The 26,143-nt window shown below is 42.1% G+C and overlaps 1 protein-coding gene across 1 annotated transcript; it reads left to right on the forward strand.

The window, feature by feature from the left end:
* Positions 1-16,167: 16,167 nt before the first annotated feature.
* On the forward strand, positions 16,168-25,708 carry LOC145414624 (roundabout homolog 1-like). Its single transcript, XM_080284153.1, has 5 exons — positions 16,168-16,228; positions 19,476-20,054; positions 20,959-22,175; positions 22,769-23,078; positions 24,699-25,708. The coding sequence occupies exons 1-5, from the start codon at positions 16,168-16,170 to the stop codon at positions 25,706-25,708; spliced, it is 3,177 nt and encodes a 1,058-aa protein (XP_080140279.1).
* The last annotated feature ends 435 nt before the right edge of the window (positions 25,709-26,143 follow it).

Consider the following 26,143-nt stretch of genomic DNA (forward strand, 5'->3'; position numbering starts at 1 on the left):
TACTCCACACAGGGGCGGATAAAACCCCTGTATAGAGTCAACAATTGTGCACGGGTAAAGAAAGAGCGGAGTCGGCTTAGCACACCCAATCTCTTGGAAGCAGATTTTACAAGAGATGTAATATGATCTTTCCAAGATAAGTCCCGAGTAAAAGAAACCCCAAGCATGTTCAGGGATGATGCGGAACTAAGCTGAATATTATTAAACATTAATGGGTATACCTGTGGAAGATTTTGTCGGGTTGATAGGTGTAAGAACTGAGTCTTAGATGCATTAAAAACAACCATATTATTTTTACCCCAGTCAGAGATACGAGCCAAGTCAGACATTAGGTGTGCCATAGCCTCATCCCTTGTCTGTTGAAGTAACTGTTGAGATGGGCGTTGCGGGAACCGAAGGGAAAGATGAAGGGTGGAGTCATCAGCGTATGAGTGGATAGGGTTAGATGTACAGCTTAGAAGATCATTGATGAATAAAAGGAAGAGAGATAGTGATAGGACAGAGCCCTGAGGAACACCACTGTTGATAGATCTAGGAGAAGAACGATGGTCGTCTACAACAGCGGCTATAGAACGACCAGAAAGGAAGCTAGCGATGAAGGCACAGATAGAAGGATAGAAACCGTAGGAGGGCAGTTTTGAAATTAAAGATTTATGCCAGACTCGATCGAAAGCCTTTGAGATGTCAAGTGCAATGGCAAAGCTTTCGCCAAAGTCCCGAAAGGAGGATGACCAGGAGTCTGAAAGGTAGGTGAGAATATCGCCAGTGGAGCGTCCCTGACGGAACCCGTACTGACGATCAGAAAGAAGGTTGTGATAGGAAAGATGCCTTAAAATTTTTCTATTGAGAATTGACTCGAAAACTTTTGAAATACAGGACGTTAAAGCAATTGGACGATAGTTGGAGGGTTGGGAGTGGTCACCCTTCTTTGGGACTGGCTGAATGAGAGCAAACTTCCAGCAAGAAGGAAAGGTACAAGTTGACAGACAAAGGCGAAAGAGTTTGCCTAGGCAGGGTGTAAGCACAGAAGCACAGTTTTTGAGAACAACAGGAGGGACCCCATCAGGCCCATATACCTCTCTATCCCATCCCTCCATCTCATCATCGGCAAATTGAGTAAAATCATGAAGGACGGACGTCACATGGGTGTTCTTAGTATGAAGCTTCCATATATGATTCAGAATTAAGCCGAGTTCTAGGAGACATAGGAAGCTTCGTCGCACTTCCTTTTTAATGACTTATTTTACATAATTTTGACACCTTAGCACTCCCTTTTATGTTATGTAATTAAGATTAATATTGGTATAGCTCGTATCAGTAATATGCAAGAAGATTCTGAGGTGTAATATACAAAATGAATTATTGAGTAAGAGATGTTAGGAAAATCTGCAAAGATATTTAGAATACTATTCTTTGTCTCGTCACTTAAGGACAAAAGTCTGTTGGTTCCTACATTTCATTCAGGTGTCTGCAGCTGTGTCTGTTTTCTTCTCCGTCTGCTGCTGCCTAGAATTATGCACCTAAAATGGTCACTGGTACCATACTCTCCTCACTTTCCTTGGCCTAAATTTAACATCTCTCTGTTTTGAGTTGTAACAAGTTAATATTTCAATATAATGCTGACTACGAGGGAGGGGCTATGGAAGGGACGTAGGACCGTAGCATTGTCTTTTTATACAACTGGGCTATGTGATATAAGCAGCAAAAGGACAACAGTATGTTTTCAAGTTAGGATGAAAGAAATATAAATGGATTAACTGGAGAATCATTATAACACGTTTACGCGCAGTGGTTTACTCACAGGCCGAAGATAATTATCCAGATGATATAGGGGAATAAAAGCTTAATGTGGTATTATGATATATGGTAAGGGCTGATATATATAAGGGCTAATTAATGTGTACGACTGCTATGCTCAGGATTATTTAGTAATCTTTTGCTTCTGCTTTTATTTGTTTTAGAACACCATTATGCCTTCCATGTTATTTCTTGCTTTCTGGACTCTGCTTCTGATGATGATATTTCGTTATTGTTGCTGCTGCTGCTATTCCTGCTGATAATGATGATGATGATGATGATGATGATGATGATGATGATGATGATGATGATGATCTCTGCATACGTCGAATCATATGCCATCATTTCCTTGTTTTATTACGGGTGTGGATGAACCTGAAACTAGGTGAGAGTACTTAGTCAGTGTATGTGGGTGTGGGAGTGTATGGACAGTGTGCGTCCTGTGTATGTGGATCCTGTACAATGGTGTATTTGGACAGTGTACGTGGGTGTAGGTGGAGGGTATACGTAGAAACATTTGAAGTGTACGTGGATGTATGTAGACAGTGTTAGTGGGAGTAGGCAAACATAAGAGGGTACAATTGACGAAGTTTCCGTATTATTACGCTGCGTCAACTTCACACTTAGGACATGTTCGACACTTTCCTCCCTGGCGCATCATATAACAGAAAATCACCTATGGACTGAGAAACATACCAAGTATCTCTCAGTTTATGAGCACTAGCCGCGTGGGAAAAGTGGCAAGCACAATAGGTGAAATATGAGACAAATTCTTGTCCCCGGCTGTACGTGGGCGCCACGATTTGGGCCTGAGCGTGGGTGTCAGTGTACGTAGATGCAGGTGGACGTGAGAGGGTACGTGGGTGCCTTGATGGATATGGGCATGGGCGTGGTGGACCCTTCCATTGTTGGGGGATCGCTGATGTAGATGATGGGAAAGGAGATGATTTTATTTTATTATATATATATTTTTTTAAGGACTTATCCCATTCACACCAGGGCGTCTTTTATCCATGCCCTTCTTACTGAAAAGGTTAACGAAATGAGGCACATGTGTGGATGGCACTGCACGTGGCGTGACTCCGAGAATGTTAAAGAGTCGAATAATGAGGGAATGTAAGTACAGCCCATTAACAGGGGACGAATGAGATGATAGCTTCAATTCGTGTGTGTGTGTGTGTGTGTGTGTGTGTGTGTGTGTGAGAGAGAGAGAGAGAGAGAGAGAGAGAGAGAGAGAGAGAGAGAGAGAGAGAGAGATTATTTTCCCAAACCTGGATTTATTTCCACCTGATATTGGGTTAGGAAAGTGATGATTTGTAATTTTTCATTGTACTGATCCCCATAATTATCTCCTACCGATCTCACAGTAGCGATAAGATCCAGCTTGTGTCGCTATCAGTGTCACTATAGTAGGACTCGCGCGCGCTCGCGGCCGTGGCGCGGCTCGCACCTGTGTACAGTGTTGCCACGTTTTCTATACCGTTATCTCTCTCTCTCTCTCTCTCTCTCTCTCTCTCTCTCCTGGCGGGAAATGTGAGCCACCTTGAGTACTTTTGATTCTTTTATAAGTTATTTATAATTGTGCTTTCATTTGTTAATTTGGTTTTGTCATATTTAGTAGTAGATGGAGTGTCAAAGTTACTGTCTGCTGAGAGGTTTGTTACGTTACTGATTCATACACCCCGACGTAGTGGTCCAGGGGGGAGGGGAAGTGTGAAGGGGGATTTGACCTGAGACACCCAGGAGGGATTAAGAAGGGAGGAGAGGGGAAGGGGGGGCTGGATTCACCTACCACGTGGTCAGTATTAGAAGAGAGAGAGAGAGAGAGAGAGAGAGAGAGAGAGAGAGAGAGAGAGAAATTACGTGTATAGATATATGTGCATCAATAGGAACAATGTATATCAGTGTGTGCAGTATGTACAAAGGAACAAATGAATACAAAGGCAGTGACAGACCTCTCTCTCTCTCTCCCCCCTCCCCCTCTCTCTCTCTCTCTCCTGGCGGGAAATGTGAGCCACCCTGAGGACTTTTGATTCTTTTATAAGTTATTTATAATTGTGCTTTCATTTGTTAATTTGGTTTTGTTATATTAAGTGATGCCGACAATGCATTCAATGCATGCCTCTCTCTCTCTCTCTCCCTCTCCCTCTCTCTCTCTCTCTCTCTCTCTCTCTCTCTTGGGACATTGAATCTCCTCATTCTCCCTTGGGACATTTATTTTAGGCCAGATGGATGTGTAAGTATTGCCACTCACAAGAATTACATGAATTATTTCTTTTACTTTGGATATTGGCATATTTCTTCTTTTTTCAGGCTCATTATCTTATATCCATAACTGTGATATTATTACCCACCCTAAAACTACGCTAAAAACCAATAAAAGTGACTACAATATCTTTTAGCAACACTGTACAATATGTGTGCCATGTTTCTGTGTTACTGTATAAATATTTTATGCATAATAAGATTACTGTTGATTCATCCATCAAAATACACAAGTGTAAGTTTTATTCATCTGAATTTATCGAATTTGTGATGCCTTGTACATAAATAGCTTCCGTTTCACATCGCAAGTTGGGGAAACGTGGCACCATTGCCCACAGGTGCTGGCCACACCCCCGCCGCAAACAGGCGGGAATCCGACTATAACTAAATCGCCGTACCATGAAATGTCACGAGCTGCGACCGTAGATTTTTAGTTTCCCACGTTCAGTTCCTTTGATCTTTCCCGCACCCAGAGGGACGTGTTTAGAATGTGTCTGAGGTGCGTGTGGTGTGCACTGAAGGTGTGCATCTGGGGTGTGTCTGACTGATGTGCCTGAAAATAAAGGACGCCTTTGGAGATGTGTTGGTGGGATGGATACACCTGGGGTGGGTGCTGCTATTACTGTAAAGGTGTCTTTTTTTTTTTTTTTTTTATGTTAGGAAGAAGGAACCAAAGGCCACGAGCCCGCAAACTGTTCCTTCCAAGAGAAAAACAAGATACAAGAGAAAGCCAAATTCAAGATCCGATCATTTCGAGATGCCTGGACACACTGCCTTTGAAAGACTGGAGATCATAGCTAGCCTTGTTGAGAGAGAGAGAGAGAGAGAGAGAGAGAGAGAGAGAGGAACGGTATGCTATGAATGCAGTAATATACTATGTCCAGAGCAAAGAAAAATTTTGCTGAAAATTGTCAGCTTTAACCCACTGACTGAAAGCAAAGCGCCAGGTGTTAGTCTGAATATAATACCTATGTAGAGTAAACAATTGGCTGTGTAAAGGTTAACACAACACATCAATACATCAATAACCCTATACCACAACTAAAGTGACTAACACATCGTGATAAATTTAATAAACTTATAAACCCCTGTCTAAGAACACACACACACACACACACATGTCATAAAGACTTTGTAGTTAATTGTAGAGAAGTATATTTTAGACTTGTGGTCGAGCGGCTTTTATATCTTGTAGTAGTTTCCCCACCAGATGTCATGTAGTGACGGGAGAGGTAAAGAATAGTATGGGACTATTTTTATTTGTCTTGGAAATATTAAACAGGTATAATAGTATAAGTCCTGGGTAGCTACCTCCCTGTCTCGCTATCTCTCTCTCTCTCTCTGTTCTAAAGCTAATCTCCGTCTCGACCTCTCTATAGGGTCGCTTGTCTCCTTCTAAACTCTCTTTCCTCACATCTGGTGTAGTAGGGTGTGTGTGTCACGTATCTTCCTCATGGCAACAGAACTTTCTCACGAGAGGACTGCTGACAGCTAACTGAATCATCTCCTTACTGGCCGCTGTCGTCAGCTTTCCTCCGTGTAAGCTGTTTAGCGCTGCTCGCTTCTCGCAAACACAACACCTTCTCATCATTTGACTTCCTGCTTCTATCTGTCTCTCTATCTATCTATTTATCTATCTATCTAGTATGATTTGCAATTATAATATGGAGACCTACCACATTGCTCTGCCGCGCAAAAATGGCGTACCATCGACATTTAATAGTTATAATATATTAATACATACTACATACACATTATAATAAACTTATAAGCTAATTAAGTGAAATACATAATATTGTAAAGTAACATAATTGTATGAATATTGTATACATATATTATTCATAGTAAATAGTGATTATTCAGTAATATTACATTTTAAATAAGTTGAATACATATTGGAATAAATGCAATATAATTGTGCAATGGTAATACTGCTAAGTTATACATTACATATTTGAGTTATCACTTTAGTAATGTCTAATATTTCATCTAACTTGTATGATGATACTGGTAATATAGAATTGTGCTATAATTGTATGACTTATAATATTGTACTAACATTGTGGTACTACATAATTGTGTTGGCCTTATAATTGTAGTTACATTTTGTTAATGCAACTATTACATATGTGTCTTGGCCTTATAATTGTAGTTAAAGTTACATAAAAGTTACATCTTGTTAATGCAACTGTTTTGTCGTTACATAATTGTTACATATCGTTTGTAGGTACATAATTGTAGTTAAAGTTACATAAAAGTTACATCTTGTTAATGCAACTGTTACATAATTGGCAAAGTGTAACATAATGCAATCGTTTGTCGTTACATAATTGTTACATATCGTTTGTAGGTACATAATTGTAGTTAAAGTTACATAAAAGTTACATCTTGTTAATGCAACTGTTACATAATTGGCAAAGTGTAACATAATGCAATCGTTTGTCGTTACATAATTATAATATGGAGTAACATAATTGTAATAACTGCAGTCCTAACATATGCTGCGGTCGATGATAGTGATGATGTGTCGTGCCACTTGTATGTGGAGACAACAATTTGCTTTTTTGTTTGTAGTTTATGTGGTATTTTGGCATATGTAGTAACACTTACACTTAGTTTCATTTGTTTGTTATGTGATCTTACTTTATTTCTCTTTTTTCTGTTTTACTTTCCTTTCTTTCTTTCTTTCTTTCTTTTTTTTTTTTTATGATTTTCTATAGTTTGTTTCTCTTTGCTTGTGTACACTTTTTTCCATGTTGTTCATGGTTACATAATTACTGGCTAATTTACTTGGGATACTTTTTTAAAGTTTAGTTTATATTGCACAGATACTATAAAATGATATTATATAGTCCCATATTTTGTTATTTTATATAAAAAAAAATATATATACATATATACAGTATTAACTATACACACTGACTTGTTCACCTGTACCTCTCGTGAGTAATATGTGTGTCAGCACTGTGTGGAAATCATTGTCTTCATGATTGTGTTGAAGATGTTCACTCTTGCTAACGGCATTTGTGTTGGCCATTTTTTTTTTCTTCTCTAGGTTACCTTGTAACTTAATTTGTCTGTTTCCACTAGGTAGCTTTAATTAATAAATGTTTAATACAGTTCTTTTAATTGCTCACTGAGTAACTGTGATTGTATATTTTCTTTATTACTTTGTAGATATAATTAATGTATAGTTGTATGTATGAAACACGTATTTTACGTAGGTATAAATGGTAACACTCGTTGGCAGTAAATAAATGTTATAATATATGAATGAATATATACAGTGTAGAATATTTATTGTTGGTGATTATTTAGTGTTTGAGTTATGCAGATAACTGAAGTAAGTATGTGTATTTAAACTGTAACTATACAGCACGTTTTATATGTTTGTGCAGAAGCTTATTGTCTATCACTGTGTATTGTATAAATGAAGTAACTATGTAACTTACTAATTTTTACCGTGGTGGGAAATGGTGTGAGTGGTGGTGCAGGTGGAGTGTTGACTGACGTGGCGTCTGTTCAGCAAGCACGCATGATGACCTCAACTTCCCACACTGGTAGCTGTGGTGAGTGAATGAGTAGCGATGAGTAACTTGAGTGAAGACGGGTGAGTAAGATGAGTTGTAAATCGTGTCTCACTCTTCGTTTGTTTGTTCCCTTTATTCTATGTGGAAGTTTTCTCTGTCCTTTTCTCTAGTGATTTATTCGTTGTGGGATGAAGACTGCCGCTACTTGTAGGTGCGTGTAGAAGATTATATAGACGACGTAGAGTTGTTAATTGTAGTTGATTGTAGATGGCTGTAGTTGATTGTAGATGGCTGTAGACTTTGTAGAACTGAAGCTAACCTTGTAGTCTCGGTTGCTTTTGTAGAAATTTGCTTTTAATTCGGAGACGATGTCCGCAGATTTGCTGGTTTGTCGTTAAGCTACTTGCAAGGCGTCGAGTGATCTCTTGACCTCTGCATCAGCGTAATGATCTGGGAGACGGAGGGGGCAGGAGCTGATATTGTTGGTTGTTGTCAATCTTGATATTTTGTAGGAATTTAATGTTGATTCGTAGACGAGGTTCGTATACGTTCGCTGCTACCAAATGTCATAAAGACTTTGTAGTTACTTGTAGAGAAGTATATTTTAGACTTGTGGTCGAGCGGCTTTTATATCTTGTAGTAGTTTCCCCACCAGATGTCATGTAGTGACGGGAGAGGTAAAGAATAGTATGGGACTATTTTTATTTGTCTTGGAAATATTAAACAGGTATAATAGTATAAGTCCTGGGTAGCTACCTCCCTGTCTCGCTATCTCTCTCTCTCTCTCTGTTCTAAAGCTAATCTCCGTCTCGACCTCTCTATAGGGTCGCTTGTCTCCTTCTAAACTCTCTTTCCTCACATCTGGTGTAGTAGGGTGTGTGTGTCACGTATCTTCCTCATGGCAACAGAACTTTCTCACGAGAGGACTGCTGACAGCTAACTGAATCATCTCCTTACTGGCCGCTGTCGTCAGCTTTCCTCCGTGTAAGCGTTTAGCGCTGCTCGCTTCTCGCAAACACAACACCTTCTCATCATTTGACTTCCTGCTTCTATCTGTCTCTCTATCTATCTATTTATCTATCTATCTAGTATGATTTGCAATTATAATATGGAGACCTACCACACACACACACACACACACTCACACACACACACACACCATCTACACCGCTCGCTGGCGCAGTGGTAACGTTCTCGCTTGCCATCTGGTAGACGGGAGTTCGCGCCTCGCTCAGGTTGCGAAAAGTTTCACTGACGAAGTGGGTGGTTACTGTCCCCCTTGAGCAAGGGGACGGGTGTGTGGGTGTGTGAAGGTCACAGCCTTGCCCTTAGATAGGACTATATGAGCTCTCAGCTCCCTTCCGGGAGGGTAAAATGCTGACGATCACGACCATCAAGTGATCCTGACCGACCCCGTGAATTACACACACACACATCCCTACCCCACGTCCACACTGGCTGCCACCCAGCTGCCAACGCAAACCACGCCGTCTGTAGTCCACACCCACCTCCTCTCCCACTCTCGTACCTCCCCCTCCCTGTCACCATCTGGTACTTCTCTTCTCCTCCTCGCCATCATCTCTTTCTCTTTCTTTAATGTCCTCGCTTTCTTTTTATCCCTGGCACATTTGCTTTTCCATTTTCTTATTCCTTTTCCACAATTTCCGCCAAACTCACCCTTTCCATTTCTGTTTCTTACATTTCCATCCCACTTCCCTTGTTCTTCTCTTCTTGCCGCCGCTCCCATCACTTATCGTTCACCCTTATCTCTGCTCCACCCCTGATTCTCTCCTTCCCTTCACGTGCACCCCTGCTCTCCTACCTCCCCCTTCTCCTGACATTCCCCATTCCCTCGTTCTCCTCTCCCGTTCCCTATCCATGTCCCTGCCCAGAACTCCCACTTCCTTTGTTCCCCCTCCTCTGCTCTCTTTTCGTTCCCCCTACCTCTCCTTCACTTCCCTTTCCCCACCATTCCACTACTTCATCCACTTCTTTAAGTCTTCTCCTATCTTTCCCCAATTCTTTAATTTTATTCTGTCTCCCTCCCTGTTCTTTCCATGATGATTAACACTTCCCTTTCAGAGTCATTCCGAGCCCACTCATTTCCCTGACTTGCCGTCTTCCGGTCTCCCTCTCCTCTCTCTTCTCGTATCTTTTCCCTTTCCTGTCCCCTTCCTCCTCCCATTCTCCTTTCTTATTCCTCCTTTCCCCTCTCTGATTCCCCACTGTTCTCTTCTCACTCATCCCTGTTTTCTTTTCTCTCTGAACTGCCTGCTGCCTCTGTCCCCCTCTCGGCCACCCCATCTGCCTGCGTGGGTCTCCCCGTTCACTCGCTCATAGCAGGGGATCAGTGTGAGAGCAGACCCGGCAGAGGCAGGGTGTTGGATCATCTCGCTCTAGACCTTAGCCACAGACGCTCGCTGGAACTCGCTGTTGCTCTGGAACGTAGTCATGCTGCCAGTCGTAATGATCACTGTTACGGGCATTACAAATATTGTGATCTGTAGTGACCTGAGTTGTAAAATGTTCCAATTTTATGTGAGATATTGAAAAGGAAAATAGCCACACAACCCAACTCACTTTTATACTTACACTACTGCTATAGGGACTGTGAAAATAGGTCCCCAGTGAGCTGTGTTGCACGATGCGAAGAGAAGATGAAAGGTCAGACTATTACTGTGATTCCGGGGGCAGTGAGTGCGTGAGTGAGAGTGCGTGGGGGAGTCCGTCGAAGAACCATGGATTTATTTTTATTGTTCGTGTGTCTCAGTCTCGTCGCTGCTGAGCCAGGTTGGTGTTAACTAAATACATTTTATCTGGTAATTATCCGAATCAACTCTGCCTCTGTGTGTCAATATTGGTTAGGTTAGGTTTGCTATAACATTGGCTGATATGTAACTTGGGGCATCCTATCCTAATTATATGGACAGCGTTATTCCCATTAATGACGAAATCTGTTTACCTGTATTTTTATCAGGTGATTTCATCCTCTAGCTCATCCAGGCTCATAGACAAAAATTTACAACCCTTTGAATCCCCGTGACGTCTTTTCTCAGTGAATTTTGTTACTTCAGACGATTTTATTCACCTGAGGAAAGGCTTTTAGCACTTAAGGTATTGCTGAAGGGTTTAATTTAACACCTGTTTCGAAAAGTCACTCCCAGTCACAGTATAATCGTCCACTGGTAACAAGAATGAAACAAGACGCCATCGCCTGCACTTTAAATTCCTCCTTCCTCATTTGTTCCGCCAGTTATTCAGCATAATACTGTATGACATAATTTCTGTCTTTCACATATTAACAATTATGCGATTAAAGAACGCAAGTTTGTGCCATGTATAAGAGTGGGGTTTTCTGGTCGATGGAAATTATGTTCATGGTAAAAGATAATATACCGTACATGACTGAAAAAATTGGTAAACATTACTTTAATTATTTTTAATCAAAATTCATCTTCTGAAAAGACAATTACATTTAACAGTAACCGATAGTCTGTGAATGGGTCGTCTATAACCTATACCAGAACCAATTCTTGATTATATTTTAGTGAACAATTTATTACTGATCAGCTCATCAGATAATGGAATCAATTTTGTTATTGTTGTTGTTGTTGAATTTGTTGCTGTTGTGGTCTCAGGCTCCTATGAAACATGAATCCGGTGGACGGCAGACATAGCTTCACTTCTCCTGCTGTCCACCATCCTCCATTCTGGTGATAGGAAGCTGATGGAAGTTTTTTATAGCCAAGCAGCTCCTCCACCTGGTTATATCGGTGCCACCACGTGAAGGCGACCCTCTCTTGTATCAGCTTTGATGTTAAGTACATAATGTTTTGACGGACGTTATTTCCTAAGTGGCACTAAAATGAACTACTGGTCGATATTGTTTTTATCAACGTAGGAAATTGTGACATTAACATCTTCACTACCATGACATATCTTTTAGTTTACTATTGCCGTTCTAGACGATTTTACTCAGTTTAGGCGAGACATCGAATTTGTGGGGTTAAATATTATAACCTTCATTAACCCCTTCACTTTAATGTCTTTGTTTTCATCTGACGGAACCGGGCCACTCCCACACCGTGAATACTGTCGTGGTTGAATGAAATTTGATGAACCTTAGTTATGAGGTAAGACTGAGTCTTGTTGATCAGCAATTAAACCTTTCAATCTGGCACAACCTGGCCATCAACCCAACTGAAAGGGGTTAGGGATCTTTATCAGGTTAGTTTGGGCAATGATATCGTTTGATGGTGACCTGAGCAAAATAAACCACGAAAAAAGTGTTGTAGTGAAATGATTAAAATTATACATTGATCGACGAAGGGACTATCCATGTTGGGAATTATATAAGTCTATAATATAGTCAAACTGTTCCGCTAATTTTATATGCCGTAGTAAAAAGAAAATACTAAAATTAATAGTCTTTCTACTAGATGTTCATTATATTCATATAATTATCTACTTATAAACTGGATGGTTCATATATTTTTAAGCACTTGTGTCATCAGAGGAATCTGCACCGATGTATTAGACAACGTTAATACACCTTGTAAAGTTTACTCAGGTTAATTAGCGGTCTTAGGGTCTTATCGTGACTTTGGAGATTTCGGAACATCTCTTCTTTAGCCATTAATTCTGCACATCACTATTAATGTTTTAGTGTCTTTTGTCGATGCTATTTATTTGCAGGTTTAAAAATATGCAAATAGCTTACAGGAGAATACAATACACAAAATAAACTACACAAGAAAACGTGTTGAGAATTTCATGAGCCAGTTTAATACCAGTGCCCTGCTATGATGTGTCAAAATTTAACGAACAAATTGTGCTTCTACAGTCTATATATAATTAGAAAGTAGTCTAAAATATTAAGATGTTGGGATGGATAAGTGCAGAAACAAGAGATAAAAAAAGAGAATTTGGGATGAGTTCTATTCCCATTACTGCATTTCACACCATACTCAAAACACCTTTGTAGCTGGTCCACCATCTTTTTTTGAGAGATATGGAGGGAGATGAAGGACATCTGCCTAACTAAGCAGCGGAGTAAGGTAGTCCGGCTTATATCGGCGGCGCCACAAGGCGGCGTCCCTCTCGAGAACCAATATTAAATAGCTGAATAAAAGCAAATATTAAGAAAAATAAACTATGACAAACGTTCTAGGGAAATGATAACAGATAGGGGAACCGAAACTGATTGTACCTAGCCCGCTTTCTGAAAGTTCATGTTCGGCATAATATGTACTCGCACAGTCGGCCCAAGAAGTGACGGCGGAGTATCCAGAAGTTTTCGGTCAGCGATGGTACACATACTCTTGCTTATATCTCTACGAGGTGAAACCTAATACGTAAAACTGTTACAAAAAACAATAAATCAATGCTTAAGTACCTGTATATTTCAAAATTGTGGGAAGCAGTTCGTTAGTTACGATAATAGGAAATCGTAAACGGAACTAATTGAAATTTCACAACTATCGCTCAGGGACAGTCAGGAATAATTTGTGGAGTTCAAGTCTAGTATGGTAACACGCAATAATTTCATAGTAGCGTAAGACTGAACAAAAGGGTGCTTCAATAAACAATTAAAATTAATAATTATTATATATAAAACAATTTCCGTTACAATACTAGGGAATAATTTAAAGTCATTTATTTCCGTTCCCAATGTCTCCATGGACGACGACTGAAAGCGGGAAGGTGGCGCAAGCCAGTAAGCTATTTTAAATGTTTTGATCAACACGCACACGGAAGGAAATAACATTTACTCAAAAGATATGAAGTTATTAAACTGCCTTTGGCCAGTTTTCCATCAAGAAAAATCTCTGGATTGATTTTAATACTCATGCCAGAGGAGCTGTCGGTGAAAGAATTACCGGTATAAAAAAATAACATCGATGTTTGCCTAGAGTCGTAGCTAATTGGAGTATGATGACTTTTCATAGTCTGATATCCTCAGTGCATAATCAATTAGCATGAGTAATATAATGCAGAGGTTCATAAACAAATAATTGAGTTCAGAATTTCCAAATCAGCATTATCTGTTCAGCAGGACATTACAGTTTATTTAAAAAGACAGATATTAAGATTAAAAGATGGAGTAGAAAGTGCGTGCTTTTGCATTGCAAAAATTTATGAACTCATGTTTTGGCCCTGTATATTGCCTGGTGTAAGAAAAAGACAAAATCTGTCATACCTCCTTACAGCTAAAAAATAATTTTGCATCAGTTGGTAATAAAGTTGCGGGAGGGAAGACGGAATAAAATGCAGTATGGTCTTGCTGCTACAGCAGGCAGGGCATCGTTACGAAGAATAATTTCATTGTTATGGCATCGCCTTATTGTTTGCTGGATCATCACCATGGCATTTGAAAATAAGGCAGTGTATTGCAGTCACAAGAATTTTCCTTAACTGGTCTTCGAAACTAGAGCATCTGTATTTGAAATCCTGGGAAAGATAAATCAGGAACACGGAGTTATAGGCCTACTGCCCACCATGGCGCGCGGAGTAATACATTTCATATTCATTCAAATCGGGAAAGGTAACAAAGTGTTAACTTCTAAATCTAATATGTATCACTGCCTCCCGTTATTCATTTTACATCATTCTTAGCGCGATATGATATATATTTTTATTTGATGTGACGTGATGAAGGCATTGAATGTTTACCCTTATATTCACTGTTTTCACACTGAACGTACGGCAGTGGAGAGTGAGCGTAGAAATCTGAAACTATGACATATCTTATTGGGGCGACTGTACATTCAAGCAACTATTTTAAGTTATAGTACTATCTAACAGAGAGAGAGAGAGAGAGAGAGAGAGAGAGAGACTTAGGATTTAGAGATTATACGCTTTCCAGATGAGAACACAACAAAGCACTTCTCCGTCTGCTCATATATGAGCAATAGGAAACTGTAACTTAGCTAACAAAGGACGCAACGACTTAGATTTGTTTATGCTCGCATACGAAGCAACGATCTTCTTGCTCCTGCAGTGAAAATTCATTTTGACTACAGCGAAATTTCTCATTCCAGTATTCCAAAAATTGTGGTTTGGCATCATTACTATTCAGTCTCATTACCAGCCGCGATAGCGAAGCTGGTATTGTTTTCAGTTTGTCTGCTCGTCTCTCCGTGTGTCTGTGTTTCTGTCAGCACGATAACGTTGCAACCGCTCAAGATATAATAACAAAATTTTACAGGTGTGTAGTAGAGGAAAAATCGATCACGAGTTCGAAATTGGTGAGAGTAGGTCCAGGACGAGTAGGTCAAGGTCTGTGTGTCTGATACCACGATAACTTCGCCACCGCTGAAGTTATCATCACAAAATTTTATAGGTGTGTAGGAGGGATAAATATTTCCTACGAGTTCGAAATTGGTGAAAGTGGGTCAAGGTCAGGGTCATTCAGAGCCGCTCTAGATATGTATCGGCTCGCGGCTGGCGTGATTCTCCCCTTGGGGGGGGGGGAGGACCTCTTGTGGTGTCTTTATATTCATTTGCTATTTACTGTATTTATTTATTTATTTATTTATTATTTATACCCCCAGAGGTTGCCAAGTCCAGTGTGTTTCCCAAACTGTGTCACTGAGTCAATATAGCTATGCTTTTGAAGAATGAAGGCTGGCAAGTTGCAGTCATATAATTTTATGATCATACATGTGGTGTGTACCTGAGGTGTGTCTGTTGTGTTTCTGAGGGATGAGTCCAGAGACAAAGGAGTGAAAGGACACCATCTGATGTGCGTTGGGGCGTACGCATAGGATATGGTTGGGGTGGGTGCGACTATCCAAAATGTCCTTTGTGTTGTAAATTTTTCTATACATTTGATGATATTACTGAATATAACCCTTTGACTCTGATGAGGAATCTTACATGCCCTTGCTGCTAACACATGCATCGCAAAAGCAAATATTTTGGTCTTCAAAGGTTATAACTCAGTCGTTATTTTTCTCAGTGTCGAGGACAGATATGTTGATGTATAATTTGCGTTTACCTATGTTAATTTCATCAGTAATTTAAAACATGCAATTGGTATAGGGAGATGCAGAGTACTAGTTAATAGTTCTTTTGGTTATTGTTGTTGTTGTTATTGGCCCAGGATTATCTGAAGGTGAACCCAGTGGACTGCATACTGACGTTCTTCTCATCTTGCAGTCTACCATCTTCCCTCTGAGGGGACAGAGAGGGCGTTGACGGACATTTGTAAACCTAGGCAGTGGTGCCGCCAGTTTATGTTATGGTGATGAAACATGGAGGCATCCTTCCCTAGTGCTTACTGTTTAGATAAATGTCTGGTATATCGGTATATGTAGTATTAATTACATGATACCAACCCTAGTTCCCACCTAAAAGCTGGGATGAGGTGAGACCCAAAGACAACTAAGAGAACCATATATAAAAAAAAAAAAAAAAAAATGCGCAGTGAAATGGCTCACAAGTCATTCATACATCATTCACACTTTCCAAATTCCTTGTTCCATCTTACAAGGCAAATAATCTTCACAAAGTTTAATGTGTGTGTGTGTGTGTGTGTGTGTGTGTGTGTGTGTGTGTGTGTTTTACATGCGAAATGACTCCGTGTTTGCAGTCAAGAGTTGAGGAAGAAGAAAAAGACCGTAGCTATAATGCTGGTGAGTCATTTAGGCAGATAATAAGGTGTTGTTAAATTTTAATCCTCTAGAATACGATGTGTAAGAGTCGAAATGACATCCGGGCCCCTAACTACTTAGTTTTTAACTGAGGCGAAGATACGCTTGTCAGGTTGGTGATGATTGAATGCAACATGTCCGAATAACATCTACTTACCCAAACTTCCCCCACAAATATATGTTGTCAATTAATAATGCTAACGAATAAAGAGATTATGAAGTAATGTTGCATTCAGCCAATCATCACCAACTTGTCCAGTGCATCTTCGCCTCGATTAAAAACAAAAAAAATGAGTATAGGTGAGCGATGACGAAAGAGACAAACTTTGTCAGAGAGTTTGGCCAAGAGAGTAGAGGGAAAAGGGGGAGAAGGAGGCTGAGACTGAGGTGGGGGTGAGAAGAGTTAAGCTGGATGTGTGTGTGTGTGTGTGTGTGTGTGTGGAGAGAGAGAGAGAGAGACTGTGTAATTCACCGGGTCGGTTAGAGAGACTGGATTGTCGTGATGGTCAGCTGTTTGAGAAAGAGAGAGAGAGCTCATAGAGTCCGATCTAAGGGCAAGACTGTGTGTGTGTGTGTGTGTGTGTGTGTGTGTGTGTGTGTGTGTGTGTGTGTAGAGGGAGACGGGGAGGAATGTGGAGTCGATGGGTGTGGAGTAACATGAGACCTGTAGGGTAGTTGGACAAGATGCAGTGGGTGGGCAACGGATAACAGTATCGTAAATTACTGTATTATGATGAGACAGAATGATGGGTAAGGCTAGAGAAAACAAACAAAAAAAAAACTGAAAATGGCGTCTGAGGATTATGGCATAGGCCTACGGAGCAATTTAATCGAGTCTGGAGAGAATTGATGATGAAATACAGGAATGATGCCAAGTTGAATAATCGTTTGGAAGAAAAAAGATAAAAAGGAAATATTATTGGGGATGTTGATCGAGTAACTGAAGGTTAACGGAAGATATTTCAATGAGAAAGAGGACTGATGAGGCATATCTAGGATAACAGCCGAAGAGAGGTTAACAATGGTGGACATAGTGTAAACTCTTGCTATAACTCAGCATTCAAGATGGCAGGAGGGCAAATACAGAGCAAGTTTAAGTGAAGAGAATATCGAAAGACAGAGTTAGGGATCAAAAGGAGAGAAATATGGGATGGTGAAAAATTACAAGGGGGTGTGACTACAGTACATGGAGTGAGTAGGTGAGAAGTAACATGCAAGTTTTTAGGGACGGCGAAAACAGGATGAAGAGAAATATGGATGACGAGGATATGTCGGTATGATGACGGAAATGATTTTAGCGCAGGTTTAGAATGGTGTGGTAAAATGCTGACGTTACGTATTATAGACATGACGGAATGGTGCCTGGTGGCCTAGTGGTTAGAACGTCACAATCGGAATTTTTGTCCCTCTGTGCGGTACCATGCACATTCTTCGCCGCCGAGCAGTCAGACTAGAGCAGTGTGGCAATGGCGTTGACTGGGTACAGATTATCACTACTTACATGTGTTCCTCGTATGTTTTCTACAGGTGAAATTATCGTGGTTATATGGGTTTTCTTTAAAGTGGGGTTAGGGATTTCGTAACAGCTTTCCCCTAAGCGGTTTATTTGGCATATAACACCAGAAACCTCATATATACCTGTATTACTGATGCGGACAGTGTTAATATTAAAGGGACCGAAATTAACATACAAGAGAATGTTAAGGTATAATATGCTAAATAAATCCCTACCGAAGACGTGCTACGAAGCCTCCCATGCCACCAAGAAAGCAACCCGAAATGACGTGTTATTCCCGCATTGTATTGTGTCATCTCAGGTGCAGTTCCAGGTAAAAAAGTTATTTACCCTACAACAGAGTAGACTCATGTGGAGAGAGAGAGAGAGAGCACATTGCCCTTCTTTCTTTTGTCTGCATTGCGTTTGTTCTAACCTGACGAGGATACCTGCCCCTTTTCAATTAATTTGACGGCTAAGTATTGTCAGATTGGTGGGTCAGTAATTTAAATATTAGCCAGACAGACTCAGTCGTACCTCTTAACTATGACTCATGGAATTTCATAAAACAACATCTTGGTTTTTCAAGTTGGAGTGAAACCAATTTCTGTTTGGTAAAAACAAACGTGCAATATTTTCAGTGTCCTGAAATATTTAACTGTAAGAATGATGTCCACATAATTATTTATTGTAAGGATACAACATTTTCGGCCCAACTTAATTCTTCGTCAGGTACCTTCATCGTCCGAGTCGGGTTGAAACACCTCTTTTTTTGCTATTTATTTTGCACACTGCACCTCAGCATCCTTTGTTCATACAAAATACGTAGATATAGAAACGATGAAGACGGCATATAAATGACTGGTGAGGTATAATATGTAAAATAAACTGCCAAAAAAATGGTGCAAATGACTCATATGCCACTTTGAATACAGCCCTGTAACAACAGATGAATACAAAAAAAAAAAAAAAAAAAAAACGGACAGGAGGCAGCAACCACGAAAAAAACAAAAATGTGCGTACATTTTTATTGGTATGCTGGTAGGAGGAAGCACCCACCAAGCGGCTGCTATGTAATGCTGCCTTAGTTTAGATTCTGGACTGAGTAACAGACCAAGTGGTTCATTGTAGCAAACGAAACTAGTTACTACGCTGGGTGGTAACTACCATATATAGCCAAATACTATAGACGGCTGGTAGTTGAGTTAAGGGAATCGAACTGAAGGTGAGTCCAGGTTGTACATCTAAGGGTAGATTGAGTTTTATTTGGTTAATCATATGATGCCACCCATAGAGGGCGACTGGTAACCCTTAACTTCAATGTCTGGATTAAGTAGCCTAGTTCCGGGCCCCTATGCTCCTTATGAGACAGAAGAGATGAAAATAAGATTGTTTTCCATTAATTCCAGTTTATCTTTAGTTTTCAAATTGAACATTATTTCTTACTTAGGTTACTTTAAGGTCATTGAGTAGGGATACTTTTAGTTTGCACAAAAAAAAAAAAAATGTCATGTGAACAAATGATATATTACATTTCATTAAGTACGGGTAACTCTTGTTTTCAGTGAGCATATTGTTAACAGTTATTCCTTTACCGTGCTATCTCTTTACTGATTTCTAGGCCTAACCTGATGCTGTCCTTAGATAGGATAAAGAGTTCGTGCTGCTGCTGCTGATGATGATGAAATTGAAATGATGAGACTGATGATGGTGATGATCACATCTCTTGTACAGGTGCACCTCCAGTGATCAAGGAACACCCGAGCAACATGGTGGCGCGGCGCAATGACCCCGCCACTCTGAACTGCGCAGCCTCGGGCAGTTCCAGAATCCGATGGTTCCGGGACGGGGAGGAAGTGGTCACGTCATCACAGGATCAGCGTTCACACCGGGTGCTTCTGCCCTCAGGGTCACTGTTCTTCCTGCGGGTCACGGCCACCAGGAGGGACAGTGATGCGGGAACATATTGGTGTGTGGCCTCAAACAGCTATGGCGCCACACGTTCAAAAAAAGCCACACTCATTGTGGCCACACTGGCCCATGACTTCCAGCAGCAGGCTGACTCCTCTATAAAAGTGCTGATAGGGGAATCCATCACCTTGCCCTGCCGGCCTCCCAAGGGCACTCCACCACCTGAGGTTACCTGGCTCAGGGACGGACGCCAGGTCACCAACTCTAGCCGCATCAGTGTCAACCAGGATGGTGACCTGATAATCGTCCGGGCCGTCCAGCAGGACTCGGCTCAGTACATATGTCGTGCCCGCAACGCTGCTGGCACCCGTCAGGTACCGCCATCTCACCTCACCGTCATGAGTAAGTTAACACCGTCACTACGAAGACAGTCTATTTTGTTCTGTTCTTGTGGTCTCCAGGGTATTTTATTCAGCCTTGAGGAGGATTTTCGAACTGGTGGGGTTAGGAATAGCCTTCTTTAACCCCATCGATACAAGAGGTATTTCTTAAGTTTTGTAAAATCGTCTTGTGGTTGCAAGAACAAATTATGGTATAAAAATAACATCATGGGTTGATGGTTGGTCGTGTTTATTATTGACCCTGAATTATATTACCCGGGTCAGCAGACTTTCATCATCATCTCTCTCTCTCTCTCTCTCTCTCTCTCTCTCTCTCTCTCTCTCTCTCTCTCTCAAGTAATCCTTTGGTATTTTATAAAAAAAATATCCTTTGCATTATATGGTTAGTAGTAGTGGTAGTAGCAGCAATCCAGGCTCATTTGAAGGTGAACCCAGAGGCTTGTAGGCTCGTTGACCTATTGCAGTCCACCACCCTCCTTTTGAGGGAGAGTGACGGAATTCAGGAATGTTCGTATAACCAGACAGCAGAGCCGCTCAGTTATATCAGTGCCACATGAAGGCTTCTCTCTTCAGTATCATGAGATTAATATACGTTTCATGTCAACAAAGTTAGATTATCTCTGTTAAATTCAGAAATGGATCATCCGGTTGTTGTTGTGGCTCCAGGCTCATCTGTACGTGAACCTGGTGAACTGCAGGCTGGAGAAGTCCCTTTGTAGTCCATCTAATATAAACAAATACCGTAATAGAAAGCCCTTCACTTTGCAAGAAAAGGGCCTCCCTGCATGCTTAGTTACTGATTTACCATATAGCCTAATTTTAAGTTGCATTATCATTAAGTCGAGATGAGAGTATAATAATTTTGATATACAGATGTTTTATCAATAAGGTTTTAATTCTCCCAGCACCGCCTTGGTTTGAGGAGGAGCCATCCAACATGTCGGTAGCGTCAGGTGCTGGTGTGGAGTTGGGTTGCCAGGCGAGGGGCTCTCCCACCCCGACAGTCACCTGGAGGCGAGTGGATGGAGGGATGCCACTGGGAAGAGCCACTGTTGAGGACCAACGATTAATTCTGCAGGAAGTGACAGTGGCAGACTCAGGTGTTTATGTGTGTGAGGCCGAGAGTGAGGCAGGTGCAGCCACTGCCAGGGCTACACTCACTGTGCTAGATGCTCCAGTGCTGACCCAGCGGCCTCAGCACCTGCAGGTGATCCAAGGCAATGAGGCACGACTGCGATGTCGTGTGGAAGGCGAGCCTGAACCCCTCGTGCTCTGGCGCCTCCCTTCTGCGGACAGGACAGCTGTTCTGTCCCCTGGTCACAGCAGCAGCCATGCCTCAGTGTCAGATGATGGCAGTGCTCTCCTGTTGCACCAGCCAGGCACACAGGACACCGGTGCTTACTATTGCTGGGGGATTAACAGCGGTGGAGGGGTGAGTGGGCGAGCAGAAGTAGTAGTGGTAACAGCGCTGCCTCCTCCAGTAATTGGTGTGGGACCCAAGGACCTGACAGTGGCCCCTGGAGGAGTGGCCAGGTTCTCATGTGAGGTGGTGAGTGAGGCAGCAACAGCACATGTCACCTGGTTGTACCAGCCAGCCGCACATCTGCCATCCCGTTTGCTGAGTCAGCACCCTCACCAGCCTCGGTTCTTACTGCCAGAGAATGGTGCCCTCATCATCAAAGACGTGCAGCTTGACGATGCTGGCATATACAGCTGTCATGTAACGGCAGCAACAGGCAGCATACAGCAGGAGGCTGTGCTTAATGTGGTGAAGAACACAGAGCCAGAGGAGTCACCACTACTGCCACCACCACCCAGCAAGCCCCGTGTACTGGACTGGAACCAAACCTCAGTGCAGCTAAGCTGGATGCCCAACTCCCAGGGCAGCAAGGCTGGTCACCAGTGGTATGATGTGGAGTACTGGCGACAGGGATGGTCCGAGTGGCGGGTGGCTGAAGCTGTCATCACGGAAGAATCATGTGTTGTCAGCCACCTGTCACCAGACCACACCTACACTTTCCTGGTGCGTGCTGTCAACAGTCAGGGGACGTCGTTCCCCAGCCCTTGGTCTGACCCTGTCACCACCAGGGCCCCTCCACACCCTACCCTTACTGCAGACCAGGTACCCTGCTTATAAACTGTCCTAGGTTTAAGTTATAAGTATGGTTGTTTGAATTCTACTATTTTACTCACTCATAATGCCTCCAAATACTTCAAAATTTAAAATGAATATTACTGTGACAATATTAGGAAAAATTAATGTGTAATTATATTTAAAGGAATATTATGGAGATTTTTTTATTGTAAATATTGGTTAGGATCCTTTAAAAATGCAGGATGGTTTGCAAATTACGTTCTCCAATCTTGTGTTTGGTCGAAACTGCTCAGTGTCCTTTTGTGACAAAGGAAAATTCATGACAAACTAATAAGCTTAGGAGTCAGTAAACATAAAAAAACAAATATTGCAAAGCATGAAAAAGGTATGGAACTAAGAAAATGATGCTCTGTAGATAATGGTGGCACTGGCTGAGACATCACAGCAGCACATGAGAATTGGGTTGCGTATTATATGGACCACACTGTACTTAAAAAGGTCTTTAACCATTTCCTACGGTAAACATATCTCCCTAACAGTTGACAACAATTATTGTTAATACGGACTGTTGTCTGTTTTTCGTATTTTGTCAGGCTTAGTAATAATATGCACTACTTCAGGTGCGTGGGGATCGGCGTCGCTTGGCGCGTCCCCTGGTAACTCTAAACAAGGCCACAGCCACAGCAGCAGACAGTGTTAAGCTAAACTGGAGCTTCCTGGAGCCAATGGAAGACTTGGTTGAGGGGATGCTGGTGTACTGGATGGCGGAGGGTGACAGTGTGGAGGTGACTACCGTCCTGGGCACCTCATCCACCTATCACCTCCACAACCTGCACCCCAACACACCCTACACCTTCTTCATCGTACCCTTCTGGCACAGCGTCGAGGGCACGCCGTCCAACTCGTACCACCTCACCACGCCCGAGGGCGGTAAGTTTAAGGCCAATACTCTTGATGGCATAGGAATGCCTAATAGTACCTCCTCCTTAGCAATTAATTTTGCATATTACATACATACCACGCCTGAAATCGATAAATTTTGCGGCTGTATTCTTGCTGGCGTGGGAGGTCTCGTAACGCTTCTTTCTTAGCTACTTATTTTACATACTGCACCTTTTTATCCTCCTGTGCATTACTAAGGTAGGCCTATATAGTGTCAAGAGTAAAATTATGTAAATTAAATAAAGGAGAATATCTGGGTGTAATATGCATGTTAAGTTGCTAAGGAAGAAGTGCCAGCAGTTATGAAGCTTCCAGTGCCAAGTGTAATCTAATCTGACCTAGGTTTCTTTCAGATCCAGGATAGCGGGAAAGACAAACTTCACTACGATTATTTTATTTCTTTTTTGTTAGCTCACTCGATGTAGTGCTGCTATCGGGTGTCTACCCTTTCCTCCATCCTTTTTTCCTTCCATCCTCTTCTGTCTTTCCTTCATTCTTTCCTCCTCCTCCTGCCTGTGGGTGACTCTACACTGAGTGACAAGCCAAGTGGTTTCCTGTACACCAGGGAATATTTACTACGCTGGGTGGTAAGTGGTAACCATATAACCAAATTTTGGCGCCTGGTGGTTTAGTGGGTAATTACGGCACTCCAATCGGATTGAGCCGGTGACGGTTTATATCCAAGGGATGGTTGAGGTTTATTGCACATGTAATGCCACTCAGGGATGAGTGAGGCTGGTCGCTCATCTTAAATGTTAGGACCACCTTGCCTAGCCCCGGGCTCCTACGCTTCTTATGGGGCAACGTAGGATTGGATGATGAATGAATGATGTTAACATAAGCACACTTCCTGTCTTCTTGCTTCTGGATTTTCTCTTACTCAGTCCTTAGGTAAGAAAATTTCATGATGATGATGATGGCTACCTTTTGACGACGACTTCGGTTTAGGAGAGACTTATCGAATTGGAGGAGTTAGGTGTAGCCTTCACTGACCCTTTCCTTTAGACGGGCGATTAGTAGGATGACTAAAATATTCTGGAGGTAGTTGGAATACAACCAAATAAGACATCTTTGGTAGTACTTGGTATGTCAAAGACATGTGGCCTGTTTTTAAGTATTGTATGATAATGTTGTTTAGCAGTGTTGTTTAAGTCTAATTGTATAAGAAACCGTGTTGTAGTTTCAATAATGACAAGGTATTATAGCTACTGTTTTACAGCTTAGGTCAAGTATCGCAATGTTGGTGTATGTGTTGGATGCCAGTGGTCTTAAAGTAATCATGTGTCCCTGGTTCTGTCACATATGTACAGAAACAGTCAATCTGATAGGTAAAAGACAAGCAGAAGTTAGCACTAAGGTAGATAGATCGATAAACATGTACACAAGTCCATAAACCAACTGACTGGAGAAGATAGGTAATGAAACTGATAGGGACAGATGGAAAATATAGATAGCACTTAGAGTTATATTAGACAAACTGATAAGAATAGAGACTAAAAAAAAACTGATAGGTATAGATAGATAAACTGACAGGAAGAGATAGGTAAGACATGAGTTATATTGTTACAACCTAATCTTAACTTGAAGCTTTCACTCCCGTCTTTCCAGTGCCACTGACTGCGCCAGGTAATGTGCGAGTAACGAGGCAAGAGGAGGGTTCAGTGCTGATCGAGTGGTCGGGCGTTAGTACTGAGGAGGCGCAGGGGGAGGTGATAGGGTACATGGTCACACTCAGCCACAACGGTAGTCAGGTTACTGAGACAGTTGGTACACCCTACCTGGAGACTCGTGATTTACTGCCTGGACACATATATACCTTGCGTGTGGCGGCGCTGACAGGTGCTGGAGCGGGACCTTTCAGTGCCCCTGTAGTGGTGGAGGGACAGGGGTTGGGTAGGGCAGTGGCAGCAGGGGAGGTGCTGTACGCCCCACCTCAGTCAGTGTGGTTGGCCTACCTACTGATTCCGCTGGTGCTGTCACTGGTGCTTGGTACAGTGTGGTACTTGTGGAGGGTACGGCACAAGGCACCACCAGCCAGCCAGCCTCATGCACCCCCACTGTACCAGGACCCTTCCATCAATATGTACAGTGACCACAAGGTATGGCGGCCGTCTGACAGTGATAAGGATTCCAGTTTATCCTCCTCACGACTCCTCAAGCCGGATCAGATGGTTAACGAGTATGCAGAGCCTAGGATGCTGCTGCCCAACCACACTACTGAACCATATGCCACCATGGCTCTACTGGCACCATCACCACCACACACGTCCTGCTGCCACCCAAATGATCAGTCTGCTGGGGTGCAGGTCAACTGGGCTGCCATCCTGCCTCCTCCGCCATCCTCTCCACCGCCAGATCTTGACCTGGGGGAGCCAAGGCAGCAAGGGGTGGCGCCCAGGACGTGCTCCAGGGCCTCCCAGTATGATAATATGGGCGGGGCGGACCACTACGGTAGGCCCTGTGATGCCGCCTCGGAGCACACGTATGAGCCGTATGCACAGGTCGTCCCCTCCAACAGATTCCTCACCTTCAGTAGCCTGCAGCGATGTGGTGATGAAGGGCATATTGAGTGCCACCTCGCTCACCCTGGCCAGCCACCACGCAGCAACACGCACTAGCAGTTGTAGCAGTGATAAAACGACATCGTAATAATTGGTGTAAAGGAAGAATTATATGCACAGACTGACACTGACGTAAATATACAAGTTTTGGCTAAACCTGTACATTCAAAACAGTGACAACAGTGCCTTGTATTTACAAAATAACTATATCCACCCATTGATACTGGTGTGAATCTACAACAGCTTTGGTTCAATGTACCGGTAGATATTTTTATCTGCAGTAAGAGAGTCAAGTTCTGGCGGAGGATTTTGTATTTTCACACACAAACACGCATACACAGACACAGTGTAATTCATACATTTAAATATCGGTACTGTGAAATCAACACTTATCCGCTGTGCTTCATATACCGTAACGTCGCCAAAAGTGATAATTTTGATGCGAGCTGTAACAGTCGTGTGTGTGTGTATATATATATATATATATATATA

This window comes from Coenobita brevimanus, chromosome 13 (assembly GCF_032717465.1).
Source record: "Coenobita brevimanus isolate Jiangsu-jjx chromosome 13, ASM3271746v2, whole genome shotgun sequence".
NCBI classification, from domain to species: Eukaryota; Metazoa; Arthropoda; class Malacostraca; order Decapoda; family Coenobitidae; genus Coenobita; species Coenobita brevimanus.